Below are 16,788 nucleotides of genomic sequence, written 5' to 3'. Positions count from 1 at the left end.
TGAAGCTGGCGAGTCGCCAGCTGCTCTCGGCGATTCTGGAGGAAGGACCTGGCGGGTCGCCAGGTTGGTACTGGTGCGAAGCTGGCGAGTCGCCAGCCTCATGCTACAATTTCGTCCTTTTTCCACCTTTCGCCATTTAAGCTCATTTTCGACCCTTTTTCTACACATTCTTCACAAAATGGTCAAAATACCAATAACATAGAAAAGTAGCTATAAACCATGTCTCAAAATACACAATATACGATCAAATCCAAGTAAAACTACCCTCTAAAATTATGTAAAATCCAAGTGAATCAGTTCCTCGAGGAACCGAACCGACAAAGGGTTCAGTTTCGGTTCTGGGTTTCGGAAAAAATGGGAGTCGGTTAACCGACTAATCGGTTCGGTCGGAACTGAACCGACCGAATTCCCAACCCTACAATAAGGACATACATTATAAAGGAAAATACATATTGAGTTCCATTTAAGTAGTAGTAGTAGTAAAACAACATTGTATAATTGTATTGTGACTCAGGTTTTAGGATAATTCTCAATGATGCACTTTCTAGTTTCTTGTGTTTTATTTTGCATGCTAGTGCATGGCTTATTGTATTTCATAATTCATGTAGTGCTTTATTTTGCATGATAATATGCTTCCATTTCATATAGTTATTGCCTTTATGCACTTTCTAGTGTTCTTTTTAATTCTATATGGCTTCTATTTCATATAGTGTTTTATTTTGCTTGCCAATATATTGCTTCTATTTCACATAGTGTTTCATTTTGCTAGATAATATGCTTCTGTTTCATAATTTTTGTTTTATTTCCTTTTTGCTTGATAATGTATGGCTTCTATTTCATCTTTATCATAAATAATTGGGCCATGAGCTTCTATTTAATATCATATCTCTCATTTTTTCTTCATCGATGATTACTAATTCTATCCATAATAAAGAATCTATCATATGCGAGGAATGAATTTGAAATTTTCAAAATCTAGAAACCTCCATTTCAAAGAGTAAAAGACTAGAAGTCATCCAAATATATAGTAATACTATAAAGTACTAATTAATCATTTTTTCATATACATTAAAGTTTCTTAATAAAAAAATAACATAGAGATTCTAAATGACAACATAACTATAGAAATTAAACATCGAGATTCTAACTGACATAACATAACTAAAAATGAACATAGAGAATCTAATTGACATAACATAACAAAAAAAGTAAACATAGAGATTTTAAATTTGATTACATAACAAGAGAAGAAAAATGATCGGTTGAATATGAAGTTCAAAGTCAGTGTAATTATCCTAGATATGCCATGGGTCATATGTTTCCCACAATGGAACCATTTATAAGTTTTAAGTAAGCAATGAAAAAAATATAATGAGGCATAAATATATTAATAAGATCGCAAAATATAGTGTACAATATCGTTGAACATCAAGAACAACAAAGTCATCGAACAACTTCATTTTTGTGTGGACAAAGGGGAAGATCTTCTCCTTTATATCCTCTTGCTGATTTGCTGCCCATGCTTATACAAGCTCTTCCGTGCTTCTTCATTCTTCCGAACTTCAACTAGCATGAAGTTGATAGGATACCGTCGCAGGAGTTGTTCCCGTCGATCAGAATCTTCGGGGATAACTAGGGTTTCGGAACATGTAAAGAGTAAAACTAAAAGGAGATTTTTTATTTCATGAATGGAAAATAATGACAAGCCTAGGGTTGGTTCGACTCTCTTTTGCATTCCGGGAAAGAACAAATAAAGAAAACCCGGAAAGAATTTTATAATCAAGCTCGACTCTTTAGTACAATAATTGAATAAAATAAACTAAAGAAATTAACTAACGACAGACGTAGCCCTAGTAACGTTCCGTCAGGAACCTTTGACGCTGTGACTTCCTTCTTTCCTCGGTGGGCTTGGGCTCCGTGGCCGGTCATTTTTCGTCCGTGGCCTCAAGCTCAGAGCTGGTTGGTTCCTCATCCTCCCATGGACTCCTCGAGCTCTCGAAAGGGAATTGCATTAGGGTATCGCATAAGGTCTAGTTGATCTCCATATAAACCCTCACGTTCTTCTACCATCTTTCTATTTCAGTGTTGCTATTTCTACGACTTCTGATGGGATCTCCTTGAGTTTATTTATGTGATGGAGACAAAGCTTCTCAAGAAGTGGAAAGTGAGAGTTGTCTGACAGAATCCAACCTTTTAGATCATTACAGAACACCAATAGTAGAAACTTAAGGCTTGAGAATTGAACTTCAATTGTTTCTATAACGCCCCACTTTTTCAAACCCTAATTTTCGGGTTATAAAATTTTTGCATTAAATGCCTTAAATGCTATGATATGTGGATTATTTGATGAGTGATTAATTGCATAGTGTTTTTGTGACCTAATTGCGTATGAGAATGGAGATTGAGTTGAATAGTCAACTTGTTGAAATGTTGACGTGGCTATTGAATGGTCAAAAATGGGAAAAATGATGTGGCCGTTGAAAGGTCAATACGTTGAGAAAATGGAGTGGAAGTGAAGAGATGATTGATTGGGTGTGAATATTTGATGCGGAGAAATATAAAATTTGGGGGAATTATTATTTATTTTCCTAAGGGATGAGTGAGAATTAAATAGGAGCATTAATTAAAGCATGTGGAATTTTCGGCCATCATGATTATTGGAGAAGAAATAATATTATTCTTGGATTTAATTATTTGTTTGGGAGAATTATCCAAATTAAATCCAAAGTCCGATTATTCCTTATTTGTTGGTGGAATTTTCGAAACCCCTAATATTTCTAGGAGATTTTCGAAATCTCCTATTTTGTGGAGGAAGGGATTATTTTTATATTTATTTATTTGATCTCTTATTTATTCTACTCCATGAATAAATATAAATATGCTAAAATATCCTAGCATATCTTGTCATATCTAAGAAAATCTTACCATATCCTAATTAAATTAGGATTTGAATTTATTCCTTGTGAGAAGAGGAAATACACGCCACTTTTGGCTATACTTGGGAGATTTGATTATTATTTTCTTGCTCCGTGATATATTATTCTACTCCGTGAAATATTTGAATTAATTATAGGCTATTAAAATAGCCTACAAAATTCGAAAATCCTCTTACTTCTCAACTAATTAACGCCACTCCCCCATATTCTCTACCAAATCTTCCAAATCTTTTATTTATTTAATTATTGGATATTATTATTTGTGACTCTATAAATAAGAGAGAAACCCTAACCCTAGAGATCAAAAACCGGTGCCCCACTCTCTCATCAATTTCGAAAATCTCTCTTCCACTTTCTCCATATTTTCTTCAAGTTTTCTTCAAGATTTCTTCATCAATTGAGAAGAATTCAAGTGAAATTCAAGAGATTATTGAAGAATCAAGACTAATTCCTTGTTTCTACCGTTCGTTCTTTTGGAAAAGGTACTTTAAATTTTGATCTTCTCTTCTTCTACCGATCAATCGGTATTCTTGAATCCGCATGCATCTAGAACGAGTGAAAGGGGTTTTAATTGGTGATTTTTGCGATGCATGGATGTGTGTGTGTGTGGCCGAGAGTGTGTGTGTGTGCACGCCTCGAGCGGCGTGCACAATTGTTGTGTGCGTGTGTTGTGTGTGTGGAACACTCATGCGTGATACGAATTATTGGTGATTTTGGAATGTTTATTTAAATAAAAATGGTATGTTAATCATACTTTGATTTTGATAGTAATGATTTTGAAAATAATCGAGGGGAAAAAGGGAAAACGTGAGATCATGCATAATATTGATCCATGATTGAAACTGATTTGTGATATGCCTAATTTAAAGGTGATGCTTCGCGCTCTCAGCGTGATAAACGAGGAGAAAAGAATACTATCGAGCTAAACCAACGAGGTGGGCTTTCTTTTAAAATAAGGACATTGTCCTAAACTGATATTGATGAGAATGAAAGATGTGTTATCATGCCTTGATTCGTTTTGTCGTGCCTATCCCTCGTGGCTATGCCACTATTGTTATAATCGAATTTGGATCCTTGTAGAGCCACAAACTCTACTTGGGTTAGTGTACACCAATGTTAGACCGAGTGCTGGCGTACGGGTTGGCCGGTCTAGTGACCTGGATTGCGGCCGCATTCCTTGTCATGTAGAATGAGGATATGGTAAACGTCTATGAGAAAAATGGTTGCGCGACCGTGATATTTGAGAAAGAATATATTTTGGTGCCTCGGGTCTTTCTAAAGTTAAAACCCCGATGGACACTTGAAAATGGCATGATGATAATAACTATATTTGTGATAAAACTGTTTTCGGCAATGAGCCCATTGAGTATGATTATCGTACTCAGCCCTGCATGTGTTTTCCTTATGTGCAGGTTGAGTGGTGACGAGCGGGCGGCGGTGTTGAGTAGAGAATAATAAAATGATCTGTTGGTACTTAAGGTGTCGTTGTGTCCTCATACATAGCCTCACTTCTTTCTTGGTCGCTTCCGCTATTGATTATGAAAACTGTGAACTTTTGTTGGGATAAATACTTTTGTTTTCGTGGGTATATTTTGGAATATGAACAGTTAGAAATATTTATCTTGAAAACTTTGTTAAGCTTTTATTTTAAATAAGTCTTTTGTTGGATTCCTTTGCTAAGGCATGATTCTTACTCTACTTAATTGTTCATTTAATGTTTTGGTCAAATCCCTTTCTATTGAAACTCTAGTTTATGATCTTTGATACATTTAAGTCTACCTAGTTAGCGAACGCCGCATTTATTATACCCTAAATGGGCGGGTCGTTACAGTTTCCCACTTGCCTGCTTCGAAGAAACCATTTTTTAGCGCAAACTTTTCAAGAAGGGGCAATGCACCAATTTTTGGTAGTATGTCTTCCAACTCTAGCTCAGAAGACGCAATAACAGACAACTTCTTGAGGGATTGTGGAAACCTAATTCTCTGCAAATACACATCACTTCCATATCTGATGCAGCAGCGGAAGTTTTCCAATTTATTTAAACATTCAAGATAGCTGAGGCAGTTTTCTTCCCCCATTTGTTCCACATTGTAGATTAGATGCAATTTCTTCACATTGGGAATTCTTTTAACCACCTCCTCATTCAAAAACAAATTCTTCACTCCTTTGAGTGTCTGTAAATTCTCCATGATAACAATATCATTGTCACCGCTAGAGGATCTGGGAGGATCACTTCTGATAGAAATCCATGGGTTCCATCTTAAAACCAATTGGTGATAGGAGGAGGGCCCATGAAACTTATATACTAGTTTCAGCTTTTTCTTGACACCGAAGTGGGACAATTTTTATGTTACATTTTTAGTTTCAATTGCCAACACCCTCCCTCAAACCCTTCAAGGCAACATTGGAGGGGTTGAACCTTTTTTTTTTATCGTTTGGACAACTTGCCCAATTTTTTTTCCGATCGGTTGGGACCATTGGCCCAGATTTAAACCCAGTTATACTGTTGGGTCAGCCATTTTTTTCGCCCAGATATTTTGTTGGGTCAGTTAATTTTAGCCCAAAATCGGTGACCCGCTCTGATACCATGATAGAAATTCATGGGTTCAATCCTAAAACCAATTGGTGATAGAAGGAGGGCTCATGAAACTTATATACTAGTTTCAGCTTTCTCTTGACACCGAAGTGGAACAGTTTTTATGTTACTTTTTTAGTTTCAATTGCCAACAACTTCTCCTAGCTCAAAAATGAGATGCCGAAGTTGATGCAACTTCCAAATTTCAATCGGTGCAATAAGATCATTCACACAATAAATGATCAATGTGTGTAGATTCCAAAGCAGCTCAACTGAAGAAGGGAAGTTGGACTTCTTATGAACACTAAAGGCAAGGTACCGTAAGTTCACCAATTCAAACACATTATCAAAGAAATAAGCATCATTCAAAGTATTGGTAGCTACATCATATGCTTTGAGTATCCTCAACAATCTAAGATTGTGAGGCAGTCGAATTTCCCCATGCCCCTCTTGGTTTTCGCCACAATCAAATACTCACTCCGTCCGCGAATAGGAGTCCCGTTTTTCCATTTTAGTCCGTCCACGAATAAGAGTCCCGGTTCACTTTTACCATAAATGGTACTAGGGTCCCACCTCGACCTAACTCCTTTCACTCACATATCATTTAAAACTAATATATACAAGTGGGACCCCTATTCCACTAACTTTCTTCCATCCACTTTTCTTAACATTTCTTAAAACCCGTGCCGAAAACAAATGGGACTCCTATTCACGGACGGACGGAGTATCACGGAACGAGCATGTGAGAAAGATCCAAAGACATTATTTATTGACAAAGATGCATTTTTAAGAACAACACGACGCTCGCTATTAATGCATTGGGGATCATCTTTCATGACATGATATATTTTTTCCTTTTCAGCTTCTTTCAAACACAAATCCCTCAACAAATCATGAATTTTACAATTTTTAACATTTCCGGTAGACCCCAACTCATCAACTAGAATGAGATTTCTATCAACCAACTCTTTCACATACTCTTGTGCACTTATTTCCAAACATTTGCCACCCATTGGTTTTAATAATCCTTCAGAAACCCATAACTTCTTGAGCATTGACACAGAAAAACTATAATCTTCCTCAAAAACACTGGTATACAAAAAATATGGCTTTAAATAGTTTGGTAGGTAGATATAACTCATTCTCAGTACTTTCAAGCAAAACTCATCGTTGTTATTATTATTAACAATTGAATTCAAATTTTGCTCTATATGCTCCCAATATTCTCTCGTGCGCTCAGATTTCGCCAAAAGACCTCCTATTGTAGCAATTGATAAAGGAAGTCCTTTACAATTTGCTACAATATTCTTTCCAATTTTCTCAAACAAATGAGGACAACATTCTTTCCCAAACACAGTCTTACAAAACAATCCCCAAGAAATTTCATACCAACTCTATAAAACTCATTCAATTGAGAACTCAAATTTGACATTCTAGTTGTTACAATTATTCGGCTCCTATTATTTCCACTAGGAAAGAAAAAGTGGATCCTATCCCACACCTCGATACTCCACAAATCATCCATTATTATGAGATACCTCCTGCCATATAAAGTTTTGTTTAATTCTTCTCCTAATTGGTTCTCACTCAGATCACTCAATTTTTCATTCTCATTCCTTGAATGCCCTTGTACTTGAATATAAATTTCTCTAAGTTTTTCTCTAACACTGTAACTTTGAGAAATTGAAATCCAAGCACAAATATCAAAATGCTCTTTAACAAGTGCATTTTCAAATAACTCTCTGGCAAGAGTGGCCTTACCAATACCGCTCATCCCCACGATGGGAATTATTTGGCGGTTGCGTTGATCTCCGGTGAGCTTATCCAAAACTTCAAGAAACACCTCATCAAATCCGACCATCACGTTTTCCTTCATAGAGTAAGAAGATGCCAAGGCAGCAACTGGCTTTTGCTGCGGACGAGCTTGGACTGAAATCTTGTTCACCTCTTCCGTTATCAGATTCATTTCTTCTATCACAGTCTGTAGATTATGATAGAAGTCATGATCTTCACCGATAGTGGAATGTTTGCCAATCAGGAACACGATTTGGGATTCGATAATATCCTCAGCTGCATACACTGCATCAGCAATGCGACGCTCCAATGGATCAGCTTCACGGCCATCAACAACAACAGGGGAAATATAAGCATCAAGAAACTCCTGCAAGTAGGTAACAATTTGAGTGAGAGATTCAACTTGCTTTACGTCAATGCAAATGGGAGGGGAAGGATGTTTTTGGAGGGTATCTATGATAATCATAAGAGAAACCAGAGCTCCATAAGCCGCCATGCTTATTAACTCTTTCAGTGAAACAAGACAACCAGAATGGTATGAATACAACCAATTTGTTTGCCAAAAGATTCTGAAGACAAACGATGACGGGTGGGATGAAGAGACTTAATGATAGGTATTAACTTGATATTACTAACACAAAGAACCTGCAAGAGAGAGAAGAATCCTATTTCAAGAGGGATGGGCGCAGTGGCATAGCCAGAAATTTTAAGGTGGGGGCCCAAGCTACCATTAAATTTGTTGATTGTGTTAAGTGCTAAACCCCTAAACCCGACACAGAAACAACTTTTATTGATCACGCGAGCAATATAAAAAGCCATGCATAAGAAATGGATGGTGATAAAATTAATTACCGAATAGATTTTTTAGAGCATAGCACCAATTTTACTTATAATATGATTATGATATATTTACATATTTTTTAGATCAAGATCAAAGAGTTGTGTTCAATTCCAGATTTTTATAATAAAGGATATCTCATTAAAATTGATTTTATTAATATCATTTTAAATATTTATAGAATTGAAGATTTATTTTCAATTCTTAAATTTTAAAAATCATTTTATATGAATACAATTTAAAATGAATTATACAAAATTACTAGTAAAAAAATCAATAAAAGTTTCTAATGTAAGAAAATCCATGAAACATAAATAGATATGAGACAAAATAACTAGAGAAGAAAACAGCATAACTCAGACTAACTGCACCAACATCTAATATGTTAAACGTTGCATGCATATCTTCATTCCCAAAGAATATGTATTTTGGATTTAACACGAATTTTAATGCAAAATTGAAAATATAAGAGAAATGTAGAAAGAAAAAATAATTAAAGTATTGTTAGTGGAAAATGAGTCTCACCTTATTAGAATAAAAGGAGTTTCCAAAATTGAAAAGTGCATATTTTTATGGGACGGACTGAAAAAGAAAGAATGCATATTCTTGTGCGACGGGGGAGTATATAGGAATTATACAAATGGCTGAAGGGCCAAAGGGCCCCCCTTAGCTCCGCCCCTAATGGGGTGGCCGTTTTGTGAAAGGAGAAGAGAAATGTTGTATTTTTTGAATATTATTGGATGTGATATTTACTTCATTTATTTACTAAGCATCTCAAAAAAAAAGTCGTTTATTTTGGTACTTGATATAATAAAGTTGTGTTACGAATATCCAAATGCTTTTTAACAAGTGCATTCTCAAATAGATTTCAGGCAAGAGTGGTCTTACCAATTTCACCCATCCCTGTGAATGGGATGACTTGGCAGTTGGGATGACTTGGCAGTTGAGTTGATCTCCAGTGAGCTTATCCAAAACTTCAAGAAATACATCGTCAAAGCCCACCATCACGTTTTTCTTCGCGGTGGAAGAAGATGTCAACGAGCTAGCACAGGGAACCTCTCTCTGCAGCCGAGTGACAACTACAATCTCCATGGCTTCTTTCCTTATCAGATTCAACTCTTCTATCACTTGTTGAAGTTCATGAAAGAAGTCCTCTTCAATTGTTGCGGTTGCGGTTGCAGTTGCAGTTGTGGTTGGGCTTGCGCATTTACATACACCTCGAAACAAACTAAGATCTTCAATGCTTCTATTCCATTCTAACAAGCTAGCTCGGGCTTCACGGTTTCAGCATCTTCTATTCTTGAGTTGGAATGGAAGAGGAAGTGAGGCCCAACACTACTTTTCCATGCTACATGAAATCCAACACTAAAACATTCCCACTTTAACTTCAAAGTTGGTCGTTGCCAAGCTCTTCAGCTCCTTTTGCTTCTCATAAACTATAGCTCGAACATGAAGGTCTAGTTCGTCTCCGTATAAATCCTCTTGTTCCTCTACTATCTTTTTAGCAGACACTACCGCTGATTCACTACAATAATCCAATAAAACTGATTTTAGCGTTGCTATTTCTCCAACTTCCGATGGGATCTCCTTCAGTCGACCTAAATAACAAAGGCGAACCTTCTGTAGAAGTGGAAAGTGGGAGCTATCCGCCACAATCCAATCTTGTAGACCGTCGCAGGACTGCAACCGTAGAAACTTTAGGCTCAGGAAGTGGCCTTCAACTGTTTCCCACTTGCGTGTTATGAAGCGGCCACCTTTTAATACAAACTTCTCGAGAAGGGGCAATGAACCGATTTTCAGCATCATGTCTTCCAACTCCAACTCCACATCATAGGAGACCACAATACACAACTTCTTGAGGGAGTGTGGGAACATAATCCGCTGCAAATACTCATTACATATATTTTCGATTTCACAACGTAAGTTTTCCAATCTACTTAAACACTGAAGATGGCTGAGACAATTTCCTCCTTTCATTTGATTGACATAGTAGTTGAGATGCAATTTCTTCACATTGTGAATTCTTTTAACCACTTCCTCATTCAAGAATAAATTTTGAACTCCTTTGAGTGTCTCCAGATTCTCCAAGATAACAATGTCATTATCGCTACTTGGAGGACATGTGAGAATCACCTCGCCTTCCTCAAACACGAGATGTCGAAGTTGATGCAATTTCCAAATTTCAGTCGGTACAATAAGAACATTCGAACAATAAATGATCAATGTGTGCAGATTCCAAAGCAGATCAATCGAAGAAGGGAATTTGGACTCGTCATGGATTCTAACAGCAAGATACCGCGAGTTCACCAATTCAAACACATTATCTAGATAATGAACACTATTCCAAGAATTAGAGTTATCATCATATGCTTTAAATGTCCTCAACAATCCAAGATTGTGAGGTAGTCGAACGTCTCCATCCCCCTCTTGAAAATCACATATTAAGGAGCGAGCATGTGACAAAGATCTAAAGACTTCACTCATTATCGACCCTCTGGTCTTAAGAACAACCCGACGTGCGCTATTTATGCGTAGAGGATCATCTCTTAAGACGTGATAATACATTTCTTTTTCAGCCTCTTTCAAACACAAATCTCTCAACAAATCATGAACTTTACAATACTTAATCTTTCCAATAGACCCCAACTTATCAATTAAAATAAGATTTCTATCAACCAACTCCTTAAGGTACTCTTGCGCAATCGTTTCCAAACATTTCCCACTCTGCGGCTTCAAAAAGCCTTCGGAAACCCATAGCTTCTCAAGCATTGATACACGAATTCTTCGATCTTCCTCAAAAACACCCATATACAAAAAACATGGCTTCAAATAGTTTGGCAGATAGAGATAGCTCATCCTTAATACTTTCAAGCAAAATTCATCATTATTGTTAATAACAATTGAATTTAAATTTTGTTCCATACGCTCCCAACATTCTCTTGTGCACTCTGATTTTGCCAAAAGACCTGCAATCGTAGCAATTGATAAAGGAAGCCCTTTACAATCTGCTACAATATTTTTTCCAGTATTCTCCAAATCAAGAGGACAACTTTCTTCTCCAAACACAATCTTACAAAACAATCCCCAACTACTAGCCTGGTCTAGAAATCTCATAGCAACTGTACAAGACTCGTTCAACTGAGAACTCAAGTTTGACAACCTAGTTGTTACGATTATTCGACTTCCAATTTTATAAATAGGAAACCACATTTTTATCTTCTGCCACACATCTACGCTCCACATATCATCCATTACTATAAGATACCTTCTGCCATATAGAAACTTGTACAATTTTTCTCCTAATTCATTCTCACTAAGTTCACTCATGTCACTACTTGAACCTCCACTTGCTTGAATATAAACTTCTCTAAGTATTTCTTTCACATTATAAGTTTGAGAAATTGTAATCCAAGCACGAATATCAAAATGCTCCTTAACAAGTGCATCCTCAAATAGATATTTGGCAAGAGTGGTCTTACCAATTCCGCCCATCCCCGTGATGGGGATGATTTGGCGGTGGAGTCGATCTCCAGTGAGCTTATCCAACACTTCAAGAAAAACTTCTTCAAACCCCACCATCACGTGTTCCTTCACGGTCGAAGAGGATGTCAATTCACCGGTGGGCTTTTGCTGCAAAAGAGCTTCATCTGTAATCGTCTTCACCTCTTTCTCGATGAGATTCATTTCTTCTATCACTTTCTGTAGATCATCATAGAAGTCATGATTTTCAACAAATGTGGATCGATTGTGAATCTGAAGCAGAATTTGGGATTCGATAACATCCTCAGCTGCATAAACTGCATCAGCAATGCGACGCTCCAATGGATCAGCTTCACAGCCATCAGCAACAACTGGGGAAATATAACCATCAAGAAATTCCAGCAAGAAGGTAACATTTTGAGTGAGGGATTCAACTTGCTCTTTGTGGATAGAAATGGGAGGGGAAGGATGTTTATCGATGGTATCGATGATATTCAAAAGAGAAACCAAAGCTCCATAAGCAGCCATGCTTAACACTGCACTAGAACGAAGAGAATCGATCTTCTATTCAAAGAAGAAATAAGAGTACACCTAATGTCTGCACCAATAATTTCTTATCCAATATTTTGAAGCCAAATTCAATTCTGCACCAATTGTTTCAAATCCAATATGCCAGTGGCCCAAGAGATTGACAAGAGATATTTGATCTATCCCATAAATTTCATCCCTATATATTCATGAATGAAAATTCACTTGTATAGGCTTTTTAGCTTTTGAGGTCCATGTCTTATTGGAATAAAATTTAAAAAATGACTAGTTTACATGTTCAGAATATAGTAGCAATGGACTGGAGTTATAAACTTATAAAATAATGTTGAGTCGATTCCATGATAACTCATACAATTTGGTTCGAATTTTAATTTTTTTTTTAAAAAATTGAAGTTGAGTGATACTCCATGTTGATCTTAATCGGGACAGAAATTCTAAATTGGTAAGGACACCATTCCATATATAACTCGAGCATTAATTACTCTACCACTAAAACAAGATATGCCGAAATGTTTCTTCACTTGTTTCGCCACCAATTACTCCCTCCGTCCGTGAAAGGAGTCCCGTTTTTCCATTTTAGTCCGTCCGTGAATAAGAGTTTCGGTTCACTTTTACCATAAATGGTATACTATAGTCCCACCTCCACCTAACTCATTCCACTCACATTTCATTTAAAACTAATATATACAATGGGACCTCTATTCCACTAACTTTTTTCTACCCACTTTTCTGAACATTTCTTAAAACGCGTACTGCCATTGAATGGGACTCCTAATGGCAGACGGACGAAGTATCTTTTTGACTAGCAACAGGAAATAACACCCAAAAATATCTCAACCGTTTTCCTAACTTACCTTTCAATTTTCACCTAACATTGTCCTTTGCTTCAATTGCACAAACAATTCAGCAAATATGCTTCACAACTTGCTATCTAGTACATGTTCACTAAGCCAATCCTCATCCGCATGACCGCATAAATCAGCCATACAAACATTTTAATTAAAATTTAGCAAATTTACAATATTTCTAAGATAAGATAAGAATCAAATAGCGCTGGAAAACAAACAGGCAGAGAGGGTATAATATTACGTTTAAACGCGTAATAAATCATCCATACAGGCATCATATCATCATCATAGACTTTTCAATGTTTCAAACACAAATTTCATCTAGTTTTTACCTATAAAACGCACATTACGATTTACGCAGACTCCTAGAAAACACCATCAAATGGCATTTGGCATGCTTAGAATTTTGCCATTCTTGATCACTAGCAAGCAACACACCTGCAGAAAAGCAAGAGGAAGACATCAACAACAACGTAATAATGGATTCATCAAATTTCTATTGCTGCATATTTAAAGCAAAGATAATTTTTTACGGGGGGCAAAAGCACTAACATGTAGCCTTATTTACAAAAAGGCAGCTTTTAACGCGCCAAGCTGCAGCATTAGATACTCCCTAGTATAGCTGGGACATCATCAAAAGACCAAAGATCCATCGCGCTTGCTCCATCTTGAGCTGTGTCTCCATTAAGGAAGGCTTCGAGTGAGGCTTGCCAGTTGCTCTCTAGATATGGCATCTGAAAGAGCTTCATCTGGGAATCGAATGCTGATAGATCATCAGAGACAGTGTTCCCATCACTGGGTGTGAGATTTTCAGGAATGGTCTTGGTTTTCTTCGCTGGCCCAGCATCCTCAGTAAAGTCAGCCTGTTCACCCTCAAGCACCGTTGACAGCATAGATGATATTTCTGAGGTTTTTACACAGTTTTCACCGCAAGGAAAGTCTGAGCAATCAAGAAGAGAATTGCTTTCCTGGTCAGAGCTGAAGCAAACATTTGATCCGTCAGTAGGAGTAAGTGGTTTTAGATTGTTCCCATCAGCTGTATGATAGGAACCAGTATAGCAGAACTGCTTAATTTGCGGTTTCTCTTCAACGACGCCAAATGAATTGTAGTAGTCATCATTTAACATGTTCATGAAATTCAGACTTTCATCCTCGTTGAGCTGAACTGCCCTCAGGCTTTCCTGAAGAACCTCTTGACGCGAGTTTGCCTTAACAGTACATCTCGAAGCAGCAGGAGGAGCATCTTCAAGGAAATTCACCTTAGCTTTCTTACCCCTGATCCTCCGAGCCTCAGTATCGTAAGCTCTAGCAGCTTCCTCCGCAGTATTAAAAGTACCAAGCCACACACGAACCCCTTTCCTTGGGTCACGGATCTCAGCAGCCCATTTTCCCCAAGGACGTTGTCTAATCCCTCTATACTGATTCGTCCTCTTTCTTTTTGAACACTTTCCATCCTCCTCGTCAGATTCAACGGTGTCTGTATGTTTCACACCTTCATAAAAAGCAACAAGAGACCATAAACATCAAACAAGGAACAACAATTAAGACTATATTTCTATCTTCTTAATTACAGGAACCAACATCAGATGCATAGAATTACACTTAATCACAAGATGCACATATCAGATCCATATGATTACAACAACGACTAAACTAAAAACATATAATTAGAATCCAATAACAGAACAAATAGTACTTGATAGTATCTTTTTGATCTTCTCCAAGGCAAGTGCATATTTGCTTTCTCTCTGATTCAAGTAATTGTTATTCAAATTATACATTTATCCAACATATAAGACCTAAAATATAAACCAATGCACCTTCCTTCATTCAATTCAATCAAAATTGCCAAAGCTAAAACAAACAATGAAAACCAAAAATCCATACCAAAAAACACATCCTAACTATAAAGTTGGGCTACGAACTACTGAACATTTACTAATTTGCCAATAAAAAACACAAAAAGGAAAGTAAGAAAGCAAAAAGGTATTCATAAATTCATTCCAGAAATTGCATGCTGACAAACCTAACAACAAACATCACCACAAATAAAAAAATCAGTCTCACCTTTTGAACCAGAACTCTTCGAAGCGGAGAAAGCGAAGGGCTTCTTCGCGCCAATCTGGTCCTCACCGTCGGAATGATCCTTGAATTCCTGGAAATCAGCCTCGAAGTCGTCCTCCAAATCGAGGATCGGCGCAGATCTCATATGCTTGGAGCGATAGCTGCCGCGATTCTTCTTCCGGTCCAAGCCGGCGACAGCGCTTCCCCATAGCAAATCCGCCGTCAGTCGCGCCGACGACCGGCTCGCCGGCGCCACGAAATCCGAGATTATAGCTCCGCCACACATTGCAGACTACACTACGGTATCTCTTCGATTCGTTGAGCAAATTCCTTGATTTTGCGAATGCAAAATAGGTTTACTTTTTGGGGGGAAATGAAATTCAGAGAGAGAGATGCGTGTGGCTTGTCTTTAGTGGCATTTTATACATGCAAAGAGGCAGGTGAGATATCGAGGTAGTGGCGCGTTCAATTTGACGATTTTAACCCCCGTGAGAAGGCGAAATTACGGGTTTGTAGTTGTTTGACATATATGCCCCTGAGATGAGGAAATAATTTCCTTTATTAAAGCTTAATTGTGTGTAATTTATTTCTTAAACAAAATAAGAAAATGAACACATAGATAAAAGCAAATGTTCTATCCAAACTAATACTACTACAAACGAATAACTTTGATTATAAATTTTTAAACTTGATTATTAATATTATTTTTTCACCCAACTTTATTCTCTTTTACTTTTTCTCTCTTTATCTATTTAACTTTTTAATTTTCACTTTATTCCCTTTTACTTAACTCATCTAACACAAATTTTTTAATCTCCGTGCTAAAAGCGCTCAATTACTATGAACGGAAGAGTACTATTTTTTTAATTATAAATTTTTTTGTAAATATATTTTTTTCCGAGTAGGACAATAGAATGGGGAATCAAACAATTACTAGTAAAACATTCTCGATTGTTTTACTGTTTACAATTAATGGAGGTCAGTCATGTCATTTGACATTAATTCTATTTTTGCTGGTTAAGTTTTTTATTCAAACTGAAAATTATTTGCTACAGAACATAGACACGAGCTGTCAATAATTGACAGGAAACTAATGCTGGATTCTTTTAATCCAACTTTATGTTTTATAATATTTGCAGGTTAATAAAAAATTACCATATGGTTATTAAATTATAGATTTTGGCATATTCTTATTATGTTACATGCACTAGTAAGTACTAGTAGTAACTTTCACTATAGTAGGTTTGAATTTTTCAATCCCCATCCCATTTTATATTTATCAGTTGTTCATTAATTTCATTTAATATTGAAAGTAGGAAGTCTTGAGTTCAAATTCAATTGATTACTCTTATTTCCTCGATTAGATTTTTCTTAAAAAAATTAAATAAGAAATGTTAAAATTCAAAATCACGTGAAGATTCTTAGTGTGACATTTCTTGATAAGCGACTAATTAAAGATTCAATTACACCAATTATTATGACTTTAGACGATGTAAAATTTCCTAAATCTTTTCGAGAAAGAACTAGAAAACAACCGATTCACCTCATTGTAATTATTGCATCTGTGATATAGTGGTTCAATTAAGATTCTATTTGTTATTAAAATATATATTTGCCCATAATAGTAGAGTTTGTACACGTGAGAATACGAATAATTTGTTTAAAATATTAGTAAGTATAATTTAGGTGATTAATTGATTGGAA

The 16,788-nt window shown here is 36.5% G+C and overlaps 2 protein-coding genes across 3 annotated transcripts; both read right to left on the bottom strand.

Annotated features, from left to right (window-relative positions):
• Positions 1 to 6,774: 6,774 nt before the first annotated feature.
• Positions 6,775 to 12,184, bottom strand: LOC125204223 (putative late blight resistance protein homolog R1B-8). Of its 2 annotated transcripts, XM_048102818.1 has the most exons (3): positions 11,623 to 12,184; positions 9,032 to 11,109; positions 6,775 to 7,672 (listed from the first exon to the last, which is right to left on the bottom strand). In XM_048102818.1, the coding sequence occupies exons 1-2, from the start codon at positions 12,149 to 12,151 to the stop codon at positions 9,509 to 9,511; spliced, it is 2,130 nt and encodes a 709-aa protein (XP_047958775.1). In that variant the 5' UTR covers positions 12,152 to 12,184; the 3' UTR covers positions 6,775 to 7,672; positions 9,032 to 9,508. The 2 variants fall into 2 exon arrangements, with proteins under 2 accessions (XP_047958775.1, XP_047958774.1); XM_048102817.1 differs by having other exon boundaries at positions 9,032 to 12,184.
• A 1,042-nt stretch (positions 12,185 to 13,226) lies between these two features.
• LOC125207508 (ethylene-responsive transcription factor RAP2-2-like) lies at positions 13,227 to 15,484 on the bottom strand. The gene is made up of 3 exons (XM_048106883.1): positions 15,088 to 15,484; positions 13,573 to 14,512; positions 13,227 to 13,458 (listed from the first exon to the last, which is right to left on the bottom strand). The coding sequence occupies exons 1-2, from the start codon at positions 15,368 to 15,370 to the stop codon at positions 13,623 to 13,625; spliced, it is 1,173 nt and encodes a 390-aa protein (XP_047962840.1). The 5' UTR covers positions 15,371 to 15,484; the 3' UTR covers positions 13,227 to 13,458; positions 13,573 to 13,622.
• Positions 15,485 to 16,788: the final 1,304 nt, after the last annotated feature.

The sequence above is a fragment of the Salvia hispanica genome, chromosome 2 (genome assembly GCF_023119035.1).
Source record: "Salvia hispanica cultivar TCC Black 2014 chromosome 2, UniMelb_Shisp_WGS_1.0, whole genome shotgun sequence".
NCBI lineage: Eukaryota > Viridiplantae > Streptophyta > Magnoliopsida > Lamiales > Lamiaceae > Salvia > Salvia hispanica.
The sequence above is the reverse complement of the archived record's forward strand: the minus strand, read 5'-3'. Positions and strand labels throughout refer to the sequence as shown.